Source organism: Gorilla gorilla, chromosome 1 (assembly GCF_029281585.2).
Source record: "Gorilla gorilla gorilla isolate KB3781 chromosome 1, NHGRI_mGorGor1-v2.1_pri, whole genome shotgun sequence".
Classification (NCBI taxonomy): domain Eukaryota; kingdom Metazoa; phylum Chordata; class Mammalia; order Primates; family Hominidae; genus Gorilla; species Gorilla gorilla.
The window spans coordinates 172,587,164-172,612,163 of record NC_073224.2 but is presented as its reverse complement, the minus strand read 5'-3'; the positions used below and the strand labels follow the sequence as shown (position 1 = coordinate 172,612,163).

The 25,000-nt window shown below is 44.3% G+C and overlaps 1 protein-coding gene across 5 annotated transcripts in view; it reads left to right on the top strand.

Moving 5' to 3' along the window:
- The window catches only part of IL12RB2 (interleukin 12 receptor subunit beta 2), a 92,612-nt gene extending 67,824 nt beyond the window's left edge, over nucleotides 1-24,788 (top strand). For 3 of the 5 annotated variants that reach the window (XM_063697786.1, XM_063697790.1, XM_063697792.1), the window contains 4 exons: nucleotides 4,249-4,386; nucleotides 10,773-10,863; nucleotides 14,199-14,298; nucleotides 19,724-24,788. In XM_063697786.1, the coding sequence (XP_063553856.1) occupies nucleotides 4,249-4,386; nucleotides 10,773-10,863; nucleotides 14,199-14,298; nucleotides 19,724-20,266 (872 nt within the window). In that variant the 3' untranslated portion in view covers nucleotides 20,267-24,788. Of the gene's footprint in view, nucleotides 1-4,248; nucleotides 4,387-10,772; nucleotides 10,864-11,304; nucleotides 11,398-14,198; nucleotides 14,299-19,723 lie in introns of those variants that run through there. The other 2 variants (XM_063697796.1, XM_063697799.1) reach the window with 2 other exon arrangements.
- Nucleotides 24,789-25,000: the final 212 nt, after the last annotated feature.

Sequence of the window (25,000 nt, the reverse complement as noted above, 5' to 3'; positions counted from 1 at the left end):
AATGAGTTATATGGGTGGTTCTGTGCACAGCCACTCCTCTGGAAGCTTGTCCATATTGCCATGTTGCCATGTGCACCAGTAGAGCCATGGCCAGCACATTTTTCTTTTTCTTTTTTTTTTTTTTTGAGACAGAGTCTCACTCTGTTGCCCAGGCTGGAGTGCAATGGCGCGATCTCAGCTCACTGCAAGCTCTGCCTCCCGGGTTCACGCCATTCTCCTGCCTCAGCCTCCCGAGTAACTGGGACTACAAGCACCCGCCACCAAGCCCGGCTAATTTTTTGTATTTTTAGTAGACACGGGGTTTCACCGTGTTAGCCAGGATGGTCTCAATCTCCTGACCTCGTGATCTGCCCATCTCGGCCTCCCAAAGTGCTGGGATTACAGACGTGAGCCACCGCGCCTGGCTGGCCAGCACATTTTTCTACTGGAGAACACATTATACTTTGCTACTGCCTAGTAGTGTTTGCCAACAGTCTCTAAGCATCTTAAGGGAAGAAGCCATGGCAATTTGCTCACCATTGTCTCCTCATACCTAGAATACAGCCAGACACATGGTAGGTGCTTCATAAAAATAAACAGCTGAATACCACTCTACCCTTTGTGAAATCCAATGTAGATCGTTAAAAACTTGTTTCCAGTAGCAGTGCAGCTGTTTTGTCTAGTACCACTTGACCTTCCTATCTACAGCCTTTCCAATGACTGGCAACTATCACATCTTCCTACACTGGTGCCTTTATCATTGAACCACCCTGAGTGTAAGTTTTCAGACCGCCAAGGATTGAATGGCCTCTTTTATCTCTGCCAGAGATCACAGCCCAGAGGGAGCAGGACCAGTATTTCCTGCTTGACTTCTTGACTTCTTTCTTCTATTCAGCCTATTTTGCCAACCAAACTGCTGACACCATCATCTTCCTCACTGCCTCTTCCCATAGAGCTTCTATTTTTGTTCTCCTAATATGTGTGCATGTATGTGTGTGTGTGTGCGTGTGTGTGTTTGGATAAACTTTATTGGCCCAGCAACCCACACAAATCCCTTCCCTTCTGTTCCAATATCTCATTTCACTCCCAGAGTTAAGGATGCCCTCACAGAGTTGGACAGTTGATTCCCTGACGCTTGCTGATGTTCTGCTGCAGCAGGAGGAACAGAAGGTCTCTCTAAAATTAATTTTTTAATCCCCTGTGTTAGGAATAGAGAAAGGGCTTTTTGAGCTCAATCATATAGCTTAAGTCTATGCAAGCAATCTCACCAGGATAGAGTAGACTTGAGAATTTTCTACAAGGACTTTTCTCAACAGGATGTAAACTATAGAAATTCTGTGATAGTCATGGTGAATAAATTATCTGCATGAGCCTCAACCCCTTTGGGTGGAGTAGAGGTAATATTATAGGACTTCATCTTGCTGATTACCCATAGTAAGCAGGGACGGGATAATGGAAGGGGTCTCTTTTCCCCATTAGATAGTGGACTCTTTGAGGCAGATTCTATGCTTTTGTATTGTCAGTGCCTTGTCCAGTGTAGGCACTCATATTTATGACTGTTGAAATAAATTCAGCATGCAAGACATCTCTGACTTGCCCTGGAGTTTGTGAGCCAGTATATGTTGAGTATATGACGCTGAGTTCTAGTTTTCCCTGTGATCACCAGCATAGATGAAGTCATCTCAATGAGCTAGCAGGTGTGAAAGGAAAATAAAATCTCAAGACCCCAAACTCACTATGCCAAAAGAAAAGATAAGCTTGGGAGCTGAGTCATGCAAAAACTGCCTTTCTTTTGTTACCAAACAGATAGCTGTAACTTCACATGCTTACTTTATTTTATGTCAAACATAGATTTACTGAGTTCCAGAAAAATGCATAATTGACCCTTTACCCCTCCTTTCACATGTAAAATGTAGATTCACTGAATGCTAATCAAAGCCTCACAAGACCACTTTGCCTCATTGCCTATCTTCCCCACCCCCCACCCATTTTTTTCCTTCCCAGTTTCCCCTCTCTTTCCTTTTTAAATATTGAGGTCCTCAGCACAGGTCACAGATCCTGTTGTAATTTGTGTTTCTTTTTCAACCTCAACCTCAAAGTTGGCAAAATGAACCTCAAAACCAACTGAAACTCGGCGGGGTGCAGTGGCTCACGCCTGTAATCCCAGCACTTTCGGAGGCTGAGGCAGGCGGATCACCTGAGGTCAGGAGTTCAAGACCAGCCTGGCCAACATGGTGAAACTCCGTCTCTACAAAAATACAAAAATCAACCAGGCATGATGGCAGATGCCTGTAATCCCAACTACTCGGGAGGCCACGGTGGGAGAATTGCTTGAACTCAGGTTGCAGTGAACTGAGATTTTGCCATTGCACTCCAGCCTGGGTGACAGAGTGAGACTCCCTCTTAAAAAACAAAACAAACAACAACAACAAAAACCTATTGAAATTTGTCTATTTTGTTTTTAGTTGACACAGGCTACTTCTGCTAGAGTGCTGGCCTTGACTCTGCCATCCTCCCCAGCTTTTGAAAGGTCACTCCAAAATCCAAACCCAACAGGCCACTGGAGAAGATTGTCTATTCATTAAAGGCTACCTACACTCATGTTTCTTAGATTAAAAAACAGCATCAGTGTATTACTCAAAACACAAAATCTTCCCTACAGAGAAAACTGCAGGGGTGTTGAGAACATAAGGAACTGGTAATCTAGGTTTACAGCTGCCAAATAAATCTAATCTAAGTATCGGTGCTCTAGTTTTTAATGATTTTATGTCAGACTGAATAAGATCCTCATTAAGCTCAGGGCCTAGAGCCTACAAATGGAAAAGGGCAAAATCAAAGTTTAAAAATGTTAAGTGAGGCCAGGTGATGTGGCTCATGCCTGTAATTCCAGCACTTTGGGAGGCTGAGGTGGGCAGATCACCAGGTCAGGAGTTCGAGACCAGCCTGACCAACATGGTGAAACCCCATCTCTATTAAAAATACAAAACTTAGCCAAGCATGGTGGCGTGTGCCTATAATCCCAGTTACTCAGGAGGCTGAGGCTGAAGAATTGCTTGAACTCGGGAGGCGGAGGTTGCAGTGAGCCAAGATCGTATTACTGTACTCTAGCCTGGGTGACAGAGCAAGACTCTTCTCAAAAAAAAAAAAAAAAAAAAATGTTAAGTGAATGTCTGTTTCATTAATTGTTAAACTTACATAGGCTGGGTGTGGGGGCTCACGCCTATAATCCCAGCACTTTGGGAGGCTGAGGTGGGCAGATCACTTGAGGCCAGGATTTCAAGATTAGCCTGGCCAACATGGTGAAACCCCGTTCTACTAAAAATACAAAAATTAGCCAGGCATGGTGGCACACACCTGTAGTCCCAGCTACTTGGGAGGCTGAGGCAGGAGAATTGATTGAACCTAGGAGGCGGAGGTTACAGTGAGCCAAGATCGTGCCACTGCACTCTAGCCTGGGCGACAGAGCAAGACTCCATCTCAAAAAAAATACAAAATACAAAATTTCATAACTGGCCGGACGCAGTGACTCACACTTGTAATCCAGCATTTTGGGAGGCTGAGGCAGGCAGATTACTTGAGGTCAGGAGTTCGAGACCAGCCTGGCCAACATGGTGAAACCCCATCACTACTAAAAACACAAAAATTAGCTGGGCATGGTGGCACATACCTGTAGTCCCAGCTACTTGGGAAGCTGAGGCAGGAGAATTGCTTGAACCCAGGAGGCGGAGGTTGCAGTGAGCCGAGATCGCATCACTGCTCTCCAGCCTGGGCGACAGAGCAAGAACCTGTCTCAAAAAAAAAAAAAAAAAAAAAAGTTCCATAGCCTTGAAAACAATTTGTAAATTTAACATTTCTCCTCCAGAACTCCCAAATAAGCCTGATAAATACTAGAAATGTTATCATCATTGGAAATAAAGGGAGTTAACTTTAGCTAAATATTTTCAAAAGCAAAATAACAAAAATTTATTCAAAAGATTTTACCACAAAACACAAAAAAGAGAAAAGAAAATTAGAAAATAAAAGTAAAAATAAAAGATTTTACTACAAAAAAATAATTTGTTTAATATGCTGTGGAGTGAGATGTCCATAAATGACGATGTCTAGGGCCTATTAAGGTATTAAGTACTGAGGAATTTGGACTATTTTAATATAGCAAAATGCTTTTTCCTTCCAAATTAAATGAAGCATTAAAGAGTAAAAATGAGTAGAAGCCTACATTAAAAGCCATATCCTTTAATACGTGCCTTTCTTCCTTTATCTTCCTTTCAGAAATTCCCTATAGAGTCTCCCAAAATTCACATCCAATAAACAGCCTGCAGCCCCGAGTGACATATGTCCTGTGGATGACAGCTCTGACAGCTGCTGGCGAAAGTTCCCACGGAAATGAGAGGGAATTTTGTCTGCAAGGTGAGAGGCAGTGTTAAGGATGATGAGTCCACCCTGGATTCTTGCACAGGCATGCACTCCTATTACATTTGGTATAGAGATAATCAGATTTTCTTTAATTCACTAAAAACTTTCTTGCTGTCACTTTACACTTGCTGTTTCTCCTAAATAGAATACTTTACCACTCTACTATCTTCCTGGAGACAATGTCTACTCATGTTTCAAAATTTATCGGAAATCCTTCCTCCTTCAGGAAGCCTTCCCAAATGCTCCTTACATAATGCACTTACATTTAACTCCTACTCAAAACTCTGAATCCTGTAGGCAAGGACTGATATCTGTTTACCTCTGTCTTCAAGGCCTAGCATGGTGGCCAGCACACAGTACTCGCTTACTAAGTATCTGTACACAAATGATGAGAATCACATCAACAATAATAATAGCAGCTATTGCATATGCAACAGTCATTCTGTTAAGCGCTTTGTATACACATTAATTTGCTGGGGCTGCTGTAACGAAGCACCACAAACTGAGTGGCCTAATCAACAGAAATCTATTGTCTCACAGTTCTAGAGGCTAGAAGTCCAAGATCAAGGTGTCAGCAGGGTTGGTTCTTTCGGAGGGCTATGAGAGAGAATTTATTCCAGGCCTCTTTCCTCTTTTCCAGTAATTTGCAGGCAGTCATTGATATTACTTGGCTTGTAGGTCTCTGCTTTCATCTGGCATTCTCCATGTGTCCAAATTGTCTCCTTCTTATAAGGACACCAGTCATATTGGATTAGGGGTCCACTCTACTCCAGTATAACTTCATCTTAATTATATATGCAATGATCCTAATTTCAAATGAGGTCACATTCTGAGGCTGGGGGTTTAGGACTTCAACATACAAATTTGAGGATCACCCAGTTCAACCTACAACACATACTTTTGCTAATATTTCCTTACCAAAATTACATGGTTATACCTACCCCATCCTACCAGACACTCAATATGAAATGAATTTTAAAATGAAGGATTATCATGCCTTTTTTAAAGTGAGGGGACTAAGGTACAGAAAGATTACCCAAGGTCATGGAAGTGGTAAGTGGCAGAACTACAAATCAAACTCAGATTTGAGTTGCTTAAATTAAGTTAAATTTGAGTCTGATGAATAAGTGACCCAGCTAGCATGGGCTTCCCTCCACCAGCTAAGTTACACTGTTCTCTCTAGCAATGCTCATTTGCATCTGCTCTAAGCATAAAACAAGCTGTTCTTGCTTTGTGACATGAAGCATCAAGTTGATCATTCAAGAGACTTTGTTGTTCTATGCCAGGAAACTCTCCACTGGGAAATTGACAAGACTTCTTATCTCCCCAGCACTCCCATGAAAGCTAACTTGCGGCTGGGCACGGTAGCTCGTGCCTGTAATCCCAGCACTTTGGGAGGCCGAGGCGGGCGGATCATGAGGTCAGGAGATCGAGACCATCCTGGCTAACACAGTGAAACCCCGTCTCTACTAAAAAAATACAAAAAAATTAGCCGGGCATGGTGGCGGGCGCCTGTAGTCCTGGCTACTCGGGAGGCTGAGGCAGGAGAATGGCGTAAACCCAGGAGGCGGAGCTTGCAGTGAGCCGAGATGGCACCACTGCCCTCCAGCCTGGGCGACAGAGTGAGACTATGTTTCAAAAAAAAAAGAAAGAAAGAAAGTTAACTTGCTCGATTAATGTGGATTAAGGACTCAGACAAAAATTAGCTGGGAGCGGTGGTACACGCCTGTAATCCCAGCTACTCGGGAGGCTGAGGCAAGAGAATCACTTGAACCCAGGAGGCAGAGGTTGCAGGGAGCTGAGATCGCACCACTGCACTCCAGCCTGGGTGACAGAGCGAGACTCTGTCTCAAAAATAAAAAAAAAATAAAAACAAAAAAGGACTCAGCATCTTGCTACTGGTTTTACTCCAAACTTGTTCCATCTGCCCAGAAAGCAAAGCAGATGCTGAAGAAATGTGAGATTTGGCCAAGTGCCGTGGCTCCCACCTATAATCTCAGCACTTTGGGAGGCCAAGGTGGGAGGATTGATTGAACGCAGGAGTTCCACACCAGCCTGGGCAACATAGCAAGACCCCATCTCAATTAAAAAAGAAAGGAAGGCCAGATCCTCCTGATTGTATGGAGTAGAAAAAAGGTTACCTCCATTAACTTCCCTATTCAGCCCTGTTGACACTTCTCATGGGTCCTAACAGGTCTCTGGCCTCTAGCTCCTCCTGCTCACTCTCCCTCCCAGCCTGTTTTTCATTCAATCAGAAGAGAAGTCTTTCTGCAAGACTCCAGATGCTGGCATTACTTCTCTTGTTGTAACTCATCAGTGGTTCCCCAACGGCCTTCAAGCTAGAACTCAAACTCCATACTTGCCAGGTACACATGGTCCTGTTTACCCATCTAGTTTGATCCTTTGCCACACACTTCAGCATTCATTATGGAGCAAGACCAGACTTTCTGCAGTTGCCTGAAAGTACTGGCTGTTCCCTCCTTCCATGCCTTTGCATAGTTTTTTTTTTTTTCTGGTCTGGTCTTCCTTTGTTAGCTTATCCATTTAGCTGGCTCCTATTCATCCTCCAACTCTACATTTTTTTTTTTTTTGAGACAGGGTCTCACTCTATTGTCCAGGCTGGAGTATAGTGGCATGATCATAGCTCACTGCAGCCTCGAAATCCTGGGCCCAAGTGATTCTCATGCCTCAACCTCACAAGTAGTTGAGACTATAGGCTCCTGCCACCATGCCCAGCTAATCAACTCTAAACTTTTGACATTGTGCCTTTTGCAAAACCTTCCTCTGCTACTTGTGAGCCAGTTTTCCATGCTGTTCTCTGCTACACTGCTGTGGACACTGCATACACCCCTGTTTTCATACATATCCCATGTGAATTAGTCCATTCTCACGCTGCTATAAGGACATACCTGAGACTGGATAATTTATAGAGGAAAGAGGTTTAATTGATTCACAGTTCCACAGGGCTGGGGAAGCCTAAGGAAACTTATAATCATGGCAGAAGGAAAAGAAAACACGTCCTTCACAAGGTGCCAGGAGAGAGAAGAATGAGAGCCAAGTGGGGGAAAGGCCCCTTAGAAAACCATCAGATTCTTGTGAGAACTCACTCACTATCATGAGAACAGCATGAAGATAACTGCCCCCATGATTGAATTACCTCCCCACAAGTCCCTCCCACCACATGTGGGGATCATGGGAACTACAATTCAAGATAAGATTTGGGTGAGGACACAGCCAAACCATATCATCCCACTCCTGACCCCTCCCAAACCTCATGTCCTCACATTTCAAAACATAATCATGCATTTTGAACAGTCCCCTGAAGTCTTAGGCCATTCCAGTAATAGCCCAAAAGTCCAAGTCCAAAGTCTCATCTGAGACAAAGCAAGTCTTTTCCACCTATGAGCCTATAAAATCAAAAACAAGCTAGTTACTTCCTAGATATAAAGGGGGTACAGGCATTGGGAAAATACACCCCTTCCAAATGGGAGAAATTGGCCAAAACAAAGGAGCTATAGGCCCCATGCAAGTCCAAAATCCAGTAGGGCAATCATTAAATCTTAAAGCTCCAAAATGATCTCCTGCCTAGACCCACTTATGCCTAGTGTTCCATTATTGGAATGCTAAGCATGTGGAAGTTGTTTATATCCTACTGCTCAAGGTCATTGCCAAGGTCAGATTTTTCACTCATGCAAAAATTCAAAAAATTGCAACCTCAGGCATAAATAGGTTAACTCCATGTCTCACATTAGGTCATGCTGATGCAAGAGGTGGGCTCCCACAGCCTTGGGCAGCTCCACCTCTGTGGCTTTGCAGGGTACAGCCCCCTCCCAACTGCCTTCATAGCTGGCATTGAGTGTCTGCAGCTTTTCCAGGTGCATGGTGCAAGCTGTCAGTGGATCTACCATTCTAGGGTCTGGAGGACAGTGGCCCTCTTTTCACAGTTCCACTAGGCAGTGCCCAGTGGGGACCCTGTGTAGGGGCTTGCACCCCACATTTCTCTTCCACACTGCTCTAGCAGAGGTTCTCCATAAGGGGTCCGCCCCTGCAGCAAACTTCTGCCTGGGCATCCAGGCACTTCCATACATCCTGTGAAATCTAGGCAAAGTTCTCCAAACCTGAACTCTTGACCTCTGCACACCCACAGGCCCAACACCACATGGAAGCTGCCAAGGCCTGGGGCTTGCACCCTATGAAGCAACAGCCTGAGCTGTATGTTGGTCCCTTTTAGCCACAGCTGGAGTGGCTGGGATGCAGAGCACCAAGTCCCAAGGCTGCATACAGAAGTGGGGGCTCTGGACCCAGCCCTGAAAACCATTTTTCCCTCCTAGGCCTCCAGGCCTGTGATGGGAGGGGCTGTCATGAAGGTTCCTAACATGCTCAGGAGATATTTTCCCCATTGTCTTGGTAATTAACATTTGGCTCCTCATTACCTATGCAAATTTCTGCAGCCAGCTTGACTTTCTCCCCAGAAAATAGGGTTTTCTTTTCTATTGAATCATCAGGCTGCAAATTTTCCAAACTTCTATGTTCTGCTTCCTCTTGAATGTTTTGCTGCTTAGAAATTTCTTCTGCCAGATATCCTAAATCATCTCTCTCAAGTTCAAAGTTCCAAAGATCTCTGGGGCAGGTACAAAATGCCACCAGTCTGTTTGCATAGCAAGAGTAACCTTTACTCCAGTTCCCAACAAGCTCCTCGTCTCCATCTGAGACCACCTCATTCTCAACTTCATTGTCCACATCACTACCAGCATTTTGGTCAAAGTCACTCAACAAGTCTCTAGGAAATTCCAAACTTTCCCACATTTTCCTGTCTTCTTCTGAGCTTTCCAAACTGTTCCAACCTCTGCCTTCATCCATTTCCAAAGTTGCTTCCACATTCTCAGGTATCTTTACAGCAGCACCCCACTCTCTATGGTACCAGTTTACTTACTATATTAGTCTGTTCTCATGCTGCTATAAGGACATATCTGAGACTGGGTAATTTATAAAGGAAAGAGGTTTAATTGACTCATAATTCAGCATGGCTAGGGAGGGCTCAGGAAACTTACAATCATGGCTGAAGGGAAAGCAAACACATCCTTCTTCACAAGGCAGCAGGAGAGAGAAGAATGAGAGCAAAGCAAGGGTAAAGCCCCTTATGAAACCATCAGATTCTTGTGAGAACTCCCTTATAGCATGAGAAGAGTAGCATGGGGTAACTGCCCCCATGATTCAATTACCTCCCAGTGGGTCCCTCCCACCACATGTGGGGATTATGGGAATTACAATTCAAGATGAGATTTGGGTGGGCACACAGCCAAACCATATCACCATGGCATCATGGCTTATTGTTTACATGTTCACACATCTGTATCCTATACTATATTCATGACTTCTTTAGACAGCAGAGCCATGTCCTATTTATCTTTGTATCCCAGCACCTAACAGAGCCTGTTACCTGGTTACTACTCAGCGAGTGCTGGATGAATTAATGGCCAATTCCAATAAGTAGTAAAATGCTGTAGTTCTTTTCATAGGAAAGAATAGGCACAATTTCAAACATTTCACAATCACCCTAGCTAGATAAAGGCTCATGCCATACTTTGCTAAAATTAATAGCTACTGTTTCTTGAGGACCTCCTATATTCAGACACACTGCCATGTGCTTTAAATATACCATCTCTGATCTTCATAACAACCAGCAAGGTACATGTCACCATTCACATTTTATAGATCAAGAAACTGAAGTCCAGGCCGGGCACGGTGGCTCATGCCTGTAATCCCAGCACTTTGGGAGGCCGAGGCAGGCAGATCATGAGGTCAGGAGTTCAAGACCACCCTGGCCAATATGGTGAAACCCTGTCTCTACTAAAAATACAAAAATTAGCCGGGCGTGGTGGCACACGCCTGTAGTCCCAGCTACTCAGGAGGCTGAGGCAGGAGAATCGCTTGAACCCAGGAGGCGGAGATTGCAGTGAGCCGAGATTGCGCCATTGCACTCCAGCCTGGGAGACACAGTGAGACTCCATCTCAAAAAAAAAAAAAAAAAAAAGAAGGAAAGAAACTGAAGTCCACAGATTACACATCTGCTAGCAGCACAGCCAGGACTAAGACAAGGCTCCCAATTCACAACTGTACTTTGCATTCCGTACCTCCTTTCTTTCTGACCCTGTGAGTGGGAGGAGCCCTGTAGGGCCAGAGCTCCTCTTAGAACCATAGAATTGGTCCCCTTAGGGTCCCATTTCCCACACTGCATAGACAAAAGTGAATTTACCTTGTTCTTGAGCACAGCTGCCCAGGAACTGTGGGTAAGGCCCAGAGGGCTCATACACCAATCAGGATTTTGAAATGTTCATTGACGATAACTCACTCAGTCACAGGATTTCCTAACTTTTCAGGTAAAGCCAATTGGATGGCGTTTGTGGCACCAAGCATTTGCATTGCTATCATCATGGTGGGCATTTTCTCAACGCATTACTTCCAGCAAAAGTGAGTTGGTTACACCTACCAAGTGGGTAAATCAGGCTTTTAAAAAATGATAATAGCTGTTGCTGCCATGGGTCAGGGAAATGGACACTCTCACACATTCCTGGTGAGAGACTAAACTTATTTAACCACTTTGGGTGACAGTATGTGTCAAATCCTTAAAAATATATCTTTTGATCTAATAATCTCTAACTAGAAATGTATTTTATATATACATATATATATATATATATATATATATATATATTCTTTTTTTTTCCCAAAAAATTTTTTTTGAAACAGAGTTTCACTGTTGTTGCCCAGACTGAAGTGCAATGGTGTGATTTTGGCTCACTGCAACCTCCGCCTCCCAGGTTCAAGCGATTGTCATGCCTCAGCCTCCTGAGTAGCTGGGATTACAGGTGCCCACCACCATGCCCAGCTAATTTTTGTATTTTTTATTAGAGACAGGGTTTCATCATGTTGGCCAGACTGGTCCCGAACTCCTGACCTCAAGTGATCCACCTGCCTCAGCCTCCCAAAGTGCTGGGATTACAGGTATGAGCCACTGCGCCAAGCCTATTCTATTATAGATGTCTGCAGATATTTAGTGGAAAATATGTTCACTGTAATAATTTTCAGAAAAGAAAAATATTTGAGACAACCTAAATGCCCAATGATAAGGGATTGGTTAACTAAATCCTGATATATCTTGTACTATAACATATTATGTGTCCATGAAAGATGATGTAGAAATTAAATAGTATGGCAGGCCGGGCGCAGTGGCTCACACCTGTAATCCCAGCACTTTGGGAGGCTGAGGCGGGCGGATCACCAGGTCAGGAGATGGAGACCATCCTGTCCAACATGTTGAAACCCCATCTCTACTAAAAATACAAAAATTAGCTGGGTGTGGTGGCACGAGCCTGTAGTCCCAGCTGAGACTCAGGAGGCTAAGGCAGGAGAATCACTTGAACCTGGGAGGTGGAGATTGCAGTGAATCGAGATTGCACCACTGCACTCCACCCTGGCAACAGAGCAAGACTGTCTCAAAAGAAAGAAATTAAATGGTATGAACAATATTTACCATGTTCCATTTAAAAGGCAGCCTGCCAAACAATATGTACTTTCATTTCTTAAAAATAGTGCATACACACAGATGCAAATGTAAGATATATCAGTTAGCATTAAATTTGGTTATATATAATATAAAAGTCAAAATAACATGACTGAGGCTGGGCGCCGGGGCTCATGCCTGTAATCTCAGCACTTTGGGAGGCTGAGGCAGGCAGATCACCTCAGGTCAGGAGTTCAAGACCAGCCTGGACAGCATGGTGAAACTCTGTCTCTACTGAAAATACAAAAATTAGTCAGCCATGGTGGTGCACACCTGTAGTCCCGGTATTCAGGAGGCTGAGGCATGAGAATCACCTGAACAGGAGGCAGAGGTCATAGTAAGTTGAGATTGCGCCACTGCACTCCAGCCTAAAATGGCAATAAAAACAAAAAAAAACACTGTGGTCTTTCCTTTGAGGTAGAGCTGCAAGAAAAGAAAACAAAACTGTGGTACTTTAGCCAAGTGCATTGTCGTCCTAGTAAATCTGGGTCCTCTTCCTAAGAAGGAGGGGAAAATGAATATTGGGTGGCAATTACTCTGTGCCCCAAGGATATAAACCACAATATTTTTGTTTTGTTTTGTTTTGAGACAGAGTCTCACTCTGTCGCTCAGGCTAGAGTGCAGTGGCATGATCTTGGCTCACTGCAGCCTCTGCTTCCTGGGTTCAAGCGATTCTCCTGCCTCAGCCTCCTGAGTAGCTGGGACTACAGGTGCCCGCCACCACGCCCAGCTTTTTGTATTTTTGGTAGAGATGGGGTTTCACCATGTTGGCCAGGCTGGTCTCGAACTCCTGACCTCATGATCCACCCACCTCAGTCTCCCAAAGTGCTGGGATTACAGGCGTGAGCCACCGCACCCAGCCTAAGCCACAATATTAATGGTGTTTATATCTGGGGATATAATTGTAGGTGATTTTAGTTTTTCTTGTTTAATTATATTTTTAGAATTTCCTTAGTAAACATGTGTTATTTTTCAAAGAAAAGATTTTTAATGAGTTGGTTATTCAATACAAAGTTTTCTTCAAATGCTGTGTAAAGTTAAGAGGTCTTTTGACCTCTAACTCAAAGTCATTCTACCAGCCATTGAACTTGTCTAACAGGCTGTACATTTATTGAAGATCTAATGTGTGATAGATACTTCAACATGAAGCTCTCTTTGGGTAGACTTTGAAAAAGTTTAATTCAAAAGGAGTCAACTAGGATCACATGCATCCTCTTCATGGAAATTGTGAAGATCAGTTACAGTGCAGGCTAAACTGCCTTAAACAAAAAAAGAGGACCCAAAGCACAGTGGCTTAAATAATACTTTATTTATCTTCCATATAACGGCCCTGAGGTAAGGTATCCAGACTGGTGGGCAGCTGTGCTCCATAGTTATTTGGGGACTCAGTTTTCTTCCATCTTTTTGGCATACCATCCCTTAGGTATTGTCCTCATCTGCATGATCTCTATGAGATCACAGACACTTCTGCTCATATTTCTTTGGAGAAAACCTAGTCACATGGCCACATCTCTTACTTCAAAAGGTTAGACAAATTGTAAAGCATAATTTTAAAACAAAAAAAAATCAAAGCTTATCAAAGCCAAGTCTTTAAAAATGTTTCATATTGTTCATGAACTTTAAAAAAAATAAGTCACATGCATTTATAAGAAATGTTCTTAGGATTTTTCCTTCTACATCATAAAAGACCTGTATTTCCTCTTATTGCCAAATACAATCACTGTTAATAGATATTTCAGATATTTCCCTATAATACTTTTTTCTTGGCATTTTTAACATGGTTGTGTTCAAGCTATTTATACCATTTTGAATCCCGTCTTTTTTTCAACTGTTCACATAATTTACCTGTCATTACAAACTCTTTGTAAATATTCTAATTAGCTAAATAGTAAGGGTAGGGAACATGTCATCTTCAATACTTGGCAGGTAGCATTGTGCTGGTCACATATTAGGGGTTCAATCAATATTTGTTGAATGAATGCATAGCTGGCTAGTGATAGATTGCTAAATATTAGGTTGATCAAAAGTTCCATGGTTTATTTAGCAAACCCCAAGTGGCTGTGTTGTAATTTTACAGAAAACTACCGTAGCCTTGGATGATAAATCATCTTTGTCTTTCAGTGTTTATCTTTTATTTGCATACAAAAGCAGCCCTTACACTGAAGTTACTGCACTGAGAACCTGTGCTTCCATGCCACTGTGTGCACACCTAAGGAAATGTCACTGTTTTCTTTATCTATAGGGTGTTTGTTCTCCTAGCAGCCCTCAGCCCTCAGTGGTGTAGCAGAGAAATTCCAGATCCAGCAAATAGCACTTGCGCTAAGAAATATCCCATTGCAGAGGTAAGGTACAATTCCTCTGTGGTCAGTCAGTGGAGTTCTAGTGATCACCACATCTAAGTTTTCCATTGTAGTTACGAGGAAGCCTGGGTGCTGAGATCCTATGGTTGAGTTTAAGTTATTCACGCTTGGTTACCACTGAGTCATCACTCTCATTTTTCTTCCTGAACTTAAGAGAAACCAGGCACAGGAATCTTCTGAAGTTTATGATCATAAGACTAAAACCCCCTAGCTTTTTATTCCTCAGTATGCCTCACTTTCCCCTTCTCACCAAACTGCTCTCCTGTTCTCCTCACCTAACTTATTTCAAAAGAAGAAAGCAAACTTTCCTTTTTTTTTTTTTTTTTTTTTTTTGCCATTTGTTGAGTACTAGCCTGAGCATTGACTCATCCAAAATTCAAGAGAATTGAAGATTTTGATTTTCCTGTCTAAGCATAGAAAAGATAAATAGAACCCATACTATTTTGGTTTGGGCAAGAAGCCAGTACATCATTCCATTGTGCAAAGAAAAGGTTTTAAAGGAGAGGTTGATCAGCTGGCAGATGAGAGAGGGGAGAGTAAAGGAAGTGAAGGGAACTGCTGCAGCCCAGGAAAGGAGGTGAGAAAACTCACAGTAGGCAAGATGGGCCATTCCTGGTGGAGGGTCTGGAAGTTGAAAGTATCTGAATATGAAGACTACATTTAAGGGGAGAAATAGGAGAGAGAAGTGGCAAGTCAATATTCCTCCCATCACCTGGGGCTTTGACAACTCCAGGCTCCCTTTCCAAGACCTTATAACACTCCTTGCTCAAGATGCTTCTCTCCAACTACCGAGTATGTTCTGTCATCCACACCCTTCCTCAGGTCAGAAGCCAGTGGTCCATAGTCCCAACCTCCACTCAAAAAAAAAAGAGTGGATCCCAGCCACAGCTTCTTTAGGCATTTAAGTCACTATAGTTTAGTGCCTTTGAAATCAAGCCCAGAGGCCACCCCTGCCTCTGCCACTTACTATGTGTGTGACTCTTGGGCAACTTGCCCAACTATCTGAGCCCAAGTTTCAGCCTCAATAAAACAGGAGTTGAGAGTATCATTCTTACTTACCACTGTGAGGATTAAATAAGATGCCATGTAAAGCATCTTATTTAATGCCATGGGTCATATAAGACAAAGATCATTCACTTTCTTCCCAAGAAGACCCATAATTTAAGTCTCCTCTGAGGGATTTCATCCCTATTAAGTTACAACAGCAAAAATAGTGATAATAACAGCAGTTTGTGTGTGTGTGTGTGTGTGTCTATACACACACACACACACACACACAAACTGCTGTTTTATATATATGTATACAAACTGCTGTTATTACTATTTTATATATATAATATACAGGTTATATAATTATATATTTTCTATATTCTGTCATATAATATATAATTATATAATAATATTATACATTCATTATTATAATTTAGATATATTATCTTCTATGTACCAGGCACTTTTGAAAACATTTTCATACGTTAACATTTAACCCATAAACATCTCTATGAGATCGTATGATTTTTTTTTTTTTTGAGACGGAGTCTTGCTCTGTTGCCCAGGCTGGAGTGCAGTGGCGCAATCTCGGCTCACTGCAAGCTTCGCCTTCCAGGTTCACGCCATTCTCCTGCCTCAGCCTCCCGAGTAGCTAGGATGACAGGCGCCCGCCACCATGCCCAGCTAATTTTTTTTTTTTTATTTTTAGTAGAGATGAGGTTTCACTGTGTTAGCCAGGATAGTCTGGATCTCCTGACCTCATGATCCACCCGCCTCGGCCTCCCAAAGTGCTGGGATTACAGGCGTGAGCCACCGTGCCCGGCATGAGGTTGTATGATTATCTCCATTTTCCGCATGAGGAAACTGAGGCACAGAGGACTACATAACTTGCCCAATGTTAGTCTGCGAGTACATGGTGGATCTTGGACTCATATCCAAGCAGGATATGCTGCCTATCATTGCACTACACATTTTAAAGGATCTTTAAACACGGGGTGAGGAGAGAGTTTCTAGCAGTCTACACCTCTGAGCTGAAGAGACTTATTAAAAGTAAGACAGGAGGAAGGTGATAGAAATTGGTATACATATGCCCAAAGTTGTGTAGTATAAGTGTATTCATTGCAGCATTAGCAATAGAAGCAAAAACTCGGGCATAATGTAAAGGTGCACCAGGATGCAAATTAAACTTTTTGGGTACATCCATACAATAGGGTATCAGGCAAAAACTAAAAAAATGAGATAGATCTATATGTGCCTAAAGATCTACAAGATACTTAAAAGTAAAAAGAGCAATATTTATCACAATTGTCCAAAGTGGGTTTATTTATATAAAAATGAGGGCGATTTTACACACACTCATACATCTGCAGCATGGGCACAGGATATTTCTGGAAGCCCACTATGATACATATGAAATGGATAATGGTGGTTGCCTCCAGGGAGAGGGTTGAGAGTATGTAGGCCACTTAATTTTCATTACATAGTCCCTTTGAACTTTTAGATATCTTTTTTTTTTTTTTGAGACGGAGTCTCGCTTTGTCGCCAGGCTGGAGTGCAGTGGCACTATCTCGGCTCCCTGCAAGCTCCGCCTCCCGGGTTCACACCATTCTCCTGCCTCAGTCTCCTGAATAGCTGGGACTGCAGGGGCACACTGCCACGCCTGGCTAATTTTTTTGTATTTTTTTAGTAGAGATGGGGTTTCACCATGTTGGCCAGGCTGGTGACCCCAAGTGATCCACCTGCCTCAGCCTCCCAAAGTGTTGGGAGTACAGGCATGAGCCACCACACCTAGCCTAGAATATCTTAAGAAAACTGTGTGCATATAATTTTTTTGCAAAAATAACCAGTGAATTAGAAAATTTTTAAAATTAAGCAGCTTAAATATGGCCTTGAGGATGAAGGCCTTGAGATGGCCTTAGAACCCCATGTGGCTTGACCCTTGAAGAAGGTGGACTGTTTTTAGAAAGGAAACTGCTCTCCAGGTGCTAGGCAGAGGCAGACAACAGAAACACAATAGTGTGTCCTCCCCTCCTAGCAAATGTGCTTTGAGCTCTCAGGCCTTCCCTCCCCTACTGTTTCTTAAGATGTGGCTACACCACCATGTGCCCTAAAGCTCTGAAGGAAAAGGCCAAATCATAAAGGGGATTGCTGGAGTGTTATCTAGCTTGTAAAAGCTTAAAATAGTGTCCATGAGGTTCCTGAACTGATAGTGGTTTAAGAGGCCTGCCCCCGAGGACTTGGCAGCCAGAGGGCCCGCTTTGTAAAAGCCGTGAGAGTTGCTCTCCTGACGGCAGAGCAAACACCTCACCTTGTGAAAACGACAAGCCATTTCCGCACAGGGTGTAATCTTTCCCACATCTGTGGTAGCAGCACTTTGGCGGCTCAACTTCCCAGAGCTGCCAGCTGTGTTCCGAGCCAGACCCACGTGCCAGGGCCAGTTTGGGTAGTGATCAGAAAAGAGCAGTCTCCCCGAAGTGAAACGCAAACACACATCCTCTAGCTTGGCGGGGCCCTTTGTGGAAATCTGTTCTGAGACAGTGCCATTGTTCACTTTCCTGACACTTGCCATGTCCAAGGCAAGGGAGGGGATGTAAGAAGAAGATCCAGACCAAACCCCTCTTGCACAACTTGTCATTGGACAAATGAGAGAACTGAGATCCCAGAGAGGTTGACTGGTTTTTCCCAGGCTACAGTGTTGGAGTTGGGACTAGTCCCCAGGGTGTGCCTTGTCCCACGGCTATTTTTTGTCATCCTACTCCTCCTATAAGACATGGTCCCTGTGCACACATGGCTTACAGACAAGTAAAAAAAGTGACAGCACAAAGTATCACATGCCAAGAACCTAACGGTGGTTTCTTCACTGAACAGGCATCCAGGGGAAGGAACAGTCACCAGGGGCCTCATGGAAGGAGAAGGCACGAAGCAGGGGACAGTGGGAGGCACACACAAGCAGGGTGAAGGCCGGCAGTGGAAGCAAAAGTGTGTGGGGCACTGAGAGAAGGGCGTGATTAGTAAGACCGGGACAGTGGTTGAAAGAGCAGCTTCTGAAGAGAAAGACAGAGAGGTGGAGGAAGGGCAGGAACCAATTGCCAGGCCAATGCTGGAATCTTGACTGTGCATGTAAGCCAAGTCAGCAGAGGCTCTGGACCCTCTGCTTGGGAAAGATCAGGCAGCCAGTGTGTAGGATTGTTTCTAGGATGCAAAGAGACCCCAATTAAAGCCCAGTTTTTTAAAAATGTTAATAAAGTGCCAAGGACTTGGACTCAAGAATTGGCAGCAAGTTCGGAAAGGAAAGAGATAGCACATTGAAGAGCTGGTCACCGGCAGAATGCTAAGAGAAAATAAGTGAGAGAATTAATTAAGTAACAAAAGTATAAGCTAATTTTGTCTGTTACAAACAAAATTAGCTAAAGGCAAAAAAAGATGAAAATTTCTTCTAAAAATGTTATTCCAAAGTAGTCTTTCTTAAAAGCAGATCTGACAAGGAATATTACCTTGCCTGAAACCTTTCGGTAGTTCTCTCAAGGCACAAACACCCTTGCATCACTTAAAAGGCCCTGTGTGATGTGACCGCCTCCTATTTCTGAAGCCTCGGGTTACCAGTCATAAGAAATAACTAGCAGGTTCCAAAATACACCAGTCCTCCTTGCCAGCACCTCCCTACCTGGAAAACACCACACATCTCTCAGGACTCAGCTCAGCTCTCGTGTCCCTTCATCACCTGTTTAGTGTGATCCTAAAGGCTTCACTGCCTCCTCCCGAAGACAGAAGCAGTCTCAGCCTTTCCTTTGCATCTCCGGTGCCCTCTGTCCTCGAGGAAAAGCAGGTAGTACAGCTTGGTTCACATTAGAAATGGGGCTGGGCATGGTGGCTCATGCCTGTAATCCCAGCACTTTGGGAGGCCAAGGTGGGTAGATCACTTGAGGTCAGGAGTTCAAGACCAGCCTGGCCAACATGGTGAAACCCTGTCTCTACTAAAAATATAAAAATTAGCCAGGCATGGTGGCACACGCCTATAATCCCAGCCACTCGGGAGGCTGAGGCACGAGAATTGCTTGAACCTGGGAGGTGGATGTTACAGGGAGCCGAGATCATGCCACTGCACTTGAGCCTGGGTGACAGAAGGCAACTTCGTCTCAAGAAAAAAAAAAAAAAGAAAGAAAGAAACAGGTTGAAGGTTGAGCAGGGCAGTGAATCACTCACTGGCTGGGGGTTGAGAGGAGTCTCCGTCTCCTGCCCCTCTGCCTCCCCAACAATGTTAACTCTTTCTCTTACCTCGCAAACTCCAGTGCCCACCATGTTCCAGCCAGGGCTGAGGAGACAGTGCAGGTTGTGAGGCCTTTGGGAACCCTGGAGAAATAGGTTGTGAAGGTCACTTCTACAGCAGTGTGAGCCTCTTCCTCCTTCTTTCTCTCAGGAGAAGACACAGCTGCCCTTGGACAGGCTCCTGATAGACTGGCCCACGCCTGAAGATCCTGAACCGCTGGTCATCAGTGAAGTCCTTCATCAAGTGACCCCAGTTTTCAGACGTCCCCCCGGCTCCAACTGGCCACAAAGGGAAAAAGGAATCCAAGGTCATCAGGCCTCTGAGAAAGACATGATGCATAGTGCCTCAAGCCCACCACCTCCAAGAGCTCTCCAAGCTGAGAGCAGACAACTGGTGGATCTGTACAAGGTGCTGGAGAGCAGGGGCTCCGACCCAAAGCCAGAAAATCCAGCCTGTCCCTGGACGGTGCTCCCAGCAGGTGACCTTCCCACCCATGATGGCTACTTACCCTCCAACATAGATGACCTCCCCTCACATGAGGCGCCTCTCGCTGACTCTCTGGAAGAACTGGAGCCTCAGCACATCTCCCTTTCTGTTTTCCCCTCAAGTTCTCTTCACCCACTCACCTTCTCCTGTGGTGATAAGCTGACTCTGGATCAGTTAAAGATGAGGTGTGACTCCCTCATGCTCTGAGTGGTGAGGCTTGAAGCCTTAAAGTCAGTGTGCCCTCAACCAGCACAGCCTGCCCCAATTCCCCCAGCCCCTGCTTCAGCAGCTGTCATCTCTGGGTGCCACCATCGGTCTGGCTGCAGCTAGAGGACAGGCAAGCCAGCTCTGGGGAAGTCTTAGGAACTGGGAGTTGGTCTTCACCCAGATGCCTCATCTTGCCTTTCCCAGGGCCTTAAAATTACATCCTTCACTGTGTGGACCTAGAGACTCCAACTTGAATTCCTAGTAACTTTCTTGGTATGCTGGCCAGAAAGGGAAATGAGGAGGAGAGTAGAAACCACAGCTCTTAGTAGTAACAGCATACAGTCTAGAGGACCATTCATGCAATGACTATTTCTAAAGCACCTGCTACACAGCAGGCTGTACACAGCAGATCAGTACTGTTCAACAGAACTTCCTGAGATGATGGAAATGTTCTGCCTCTGCACTCACTGTCCAGTACATTAGACACTAGGCACACTGGCTGTTAATCACTTGGAATGTGTTTAGCTTCACTGAGGAATTAAATTTTGATTGTAAATTTAAATCGCCACACATGGCTAGTGGCTACTGTATTGGAGAGCACAGCTCTAGATGGCTCCTAGATTATTGAGAGCCTTCAAAACAAATCAACCTAGTTCTATAGATGAAGACATAGAAGACACTGGTAAACACCAATGTAAAAGGGCCCCCAAGGTGGTCATGACTGGTCTCATTTGTAGAAGTCTAAGAACGTACCTTTTTCTGGCCGGGCGTGGTGGCTCATGCCTGTAATCCCAGGCGGATCATGAGGTCAGGAGATCGAGACCATTCTGGCTAACATGGTGAAACCCCATCTCTACTAAAAATATAAAAAAAAAAAATTAGCTGGGTGTGATGGCGGGCGCCTGTAGTCCCAGCTACTCGGGAGGCTGAGGGAGGAGAATGACATGAACCTGGGAGGTGGGGCTTGCAGTGAGCCACTGCACTCCAGCCTGGACAACAAAGCAAGACTCTGTCTCAAAAAAGAAAAAAAAAAAAGAGTGTACCTTTTTCCTAGATTTGCTGGTTTATTGTTTTATTTTGGCTTCATCCTCTTTCAGCAAATCAAGGGCAGCTGGATGGTGAAGACCTATATTGTAAACTCACCATAGTACCATAGTACCTTGGGCAACCCAGCCTCCCCCTCTGAATCTCGGGTGTCTTGTAAAGGGCTGGACCAAAGGCTCCCTGAACCCTTGTTTCCTCTCCTTTTTGCTGCAGCAGGCCCTGCCTTCAGGACCAGGGCTGTCTCAGGGTCTAAGACCCCAACCTCTGAGGTTGTCCTCAGAAGTTGTCTGTCCCCTGTTCCCAAAGGCACAGCTTTCATTCCCAGAGAAGATATTGAGCTGGTCCTCTGCCAGCTCAAGTTGAGGCTGGAAGATAACTCTCTTTTCCACAACATGGACTTGGAACATGATCCATGTTTTGCTCTTTAAAGCTGTGGCCCCTGGCTTGCCACCCTCCCTAGCCCATTGCTGCCTCTGTCTCTTCACCCTAGGCACTTCTGCCAAACTAGTGGAGAAAAGTCTTGGTCTAAACTGCTAATAATGCTCTTCCCTAAAGAACAGGATAAAAGATCCAAAATACTTTTTCTTAAATTCCTGTCAAGCCTGGGGTCCACCCCCTACCCCTTCCCACATGAACACTGGAACTGAGATGGCTTCCCCATCATCGTCTGGATTTTCATTTAACAAAGTACTTGTTGTAAATGTGTACTTCTTGCCTAACGTGTGGAACTAAAAACTTGTCCATGCATACCCCAGTCCTGTAGAAATAACTGTTCTCGGGCTTTAGGTTTTCCAGATTTCCCTCAGAGCTCTAGAAACTGAGCGATGGACAGTTGCTCTGCTTCTTCAGGTTGGAACTCTTGATACATCCTTGTTTCCTGAAATTCCAAACTTAACACCTATAGTTTTCTCAGGCTTTTTTTGAAAAGTTCCTTCCTTTCTTTTCTATTCCACTCTATTTAGCTATTATTGTGCGGCACCCCCAATGGTTTCTTTCCTCTCAGCATCGCTGTAGGTTGCCTGTACCCAGGACATGCCCTTGACTGGCACAAACCGTGACAGACATGCCCTTGACTGGCACAAACCATGACAGACAAGGCCACCTCCTCAGAAGCGGAACAACCTATTATCTTTTGGCAATGGGAGCTAACTTCACTGTTTTCTTACAATACCTGGCTTTTCCTATCTTTGTTTTCCTTTTGATTATCTCTCATCCATCTCAGCCACTCTTCTCCTCCCCTCCCTTGTGTCTACAACACCCCATTTTACCAAGTCTCCCATTTAACCTCCCCATCCTTTTCTTTCCCTTAAAGTCTCATATGATACTGTAGTCCTCATTTGTCTTCCCAAAAAAAAAAAAAAGAATTTTTTTTTTTTTTAAGGAATCCTTCCTTGACTCCTAAAGACTCCTAAGGATGCTGAGGCCTCCTCAGCATGATTTCCATATACTTACTTTCTCTGTTGGACTGCAGACAACTTGAAAGCAGGAACTTTGGCAGTGTTTCCCAAGCACCAGCATCATGCCTGGTCCATAGTAGCTACCAATAAAAAAGTAAGCATCATGAACCCAAAAGTATCTGAGAAAGGTCTCAATTAATTTAAAAAGTTTTTATTTTGCCAAGGTTAAGGACACACACATGACCCACCCTCAGAAGGTCCGGAGGACATGTGCCCAAAGTGGTTAAGGCACAGCTTGGTTTTATACATTTTAGGGAGTTATAAGGCATCAGTCAACATATGTAAGATGTACATTGGTTGGGCTTGGAAAGGCAGGATAACTCAAAGTGGGGGCTTCCAGGTCATAGGTAAATAAGAGACAAAAGATTGCATTCTTTTGGGGTTTTGATCAGCCTTTTACTAAATACACAATTTACATGTGAGAAGGAGGTAGCTCAGGTGAACAGAGGGATGACTTTGAGTTCTGTGTATCCTTTGTCCCACACTTGTGAAGATCAGCTATGGTGAAATTCAACAGAACTGTTTTAGAGTAAAGATCTTGAAGCCCTTGTAGGCAAATTGTGAGGAAAGTATGCAGTTTTTCAGGGGAGAAGGGGAATAAAATGGGAGGCAGCTTTGCCTGATGCAGTTCCCAGCTTGACTTTTCCCTTTGGCTTAGACTGATTTTCTTTTCGCAGCGGTATCACTTGCCACTGCTTTGTCTTATTCTTTCTATTCCAGAAGCCAGCCCGTCTGTGCCCATTTCCTCCTTATTGGAACAATTGTTTGCATTTGTTCATTTTCCTTCCCAAACCCCATTCTCTCCCATTTGTTGACAGAACCATTGTGATGCATGGAGGGGTGTTTCTCGTTTTAAAGACGTATTTGAGCATGTCTTTGGCAGCTCACTCTGCCAGATAAGGTGTCCTCTTTCCATAAATGACAGAAGACGGGTAACTCTGTTCTGCCATTGCCCCAAGCGGTTTTCACAATCTGCCCTTCTCCCCCCTGCCCCCCACCACTAGTAAAAACCCCAAACCAAGTTGCTAGGTTCACCAGATCTAGGTGATACTCACCAACTTACAGCTAGGCTTTCATTCCTCAGGAAAATTGCAATTTTGTGGTCTTATAATGATATATATTGGTTTCCATCCATGGTTGCGGGCTCCTGATGTCAGAGGTGTTTGAACCAAAGCAACTCCATCTTGAATATAGGCTGGGTAACATAAGGCTGAGACCTACTGGGCTGCATTCTCAGGAGGTTAGGCATTCTTAGTCACAGGATGAGACAGGTTGGCACAAGATGTCACAAAGACCCTGCTGATAAAAGAGGTTGTGGTAAAGAAGCCAAACAAAACTCTCCAAAACCAAGATGGTGACGAAAGTGACCTCTGGTCATCCTCACGCTTATTATATGCTAATTATAATGCATATACTTAGCATGTAATATGCATATGTTAGCATGCTAACAGACACTCCCTCCATGACAGTTCACAAATGCCAAGGCAACGTCAGAAAGTTACCCCACAGGGTTTAAAAGGGGGAGAAACTCACAGCTCTGGGAATTGCCTACTCCTTTCCTGGAAAACTCATGAATAATTCACCTCTTGTTTAGCATATAATCAAGAAATAACTCAGGCCAGGCATGGTGACTCACGCCTGTAATCCCAGCACTTTGGGAGGCTGAGGTGGGTGGATCACCTGAGGTGTCAGGAGTTCCAGACCAGACTGGCCAACATGGTGAAACCCCATCTGTACTAAAAATACAAAATTAGGCATAGTGGCATGCGCCTATAATCCCAGCTACTCAGGTGGCTGAGACGAGAATCGCTTAGAACCCGGGAGGTGGAGGTTGCAGTGAGCCGAGATTGCACCATTGCACTCCAGCCTGGGCAACACAGCGAGACTGTCTCAAAAAAACAAACAAACAAACAACAACAACAAAACTGTAAGTATACTCAATTGAGCAGCCCACGCTGTTGCTCTATGGAGTAGCCATTCTTTCATTCCTTTACTTTCTTAATAAACTTACTTTCGCTTTACTCTGTGGATTCACCTCAAATTCTTTCTTGCTCAAGATCCAAGAATCCCCTCTTGGGGTCTGGATGGGGACTCCATCCATTGCTATGGATGTCCCATAACAATAACTCCCGTAGCCCTCCTTAGTCTTTTGCTATGTTGGGTGTGTCAGGCCTCAGGGACCGGCCTCTGACCTTCTCCTACCCTCCTTTCACTCTAACATTCCCCTGCCTTT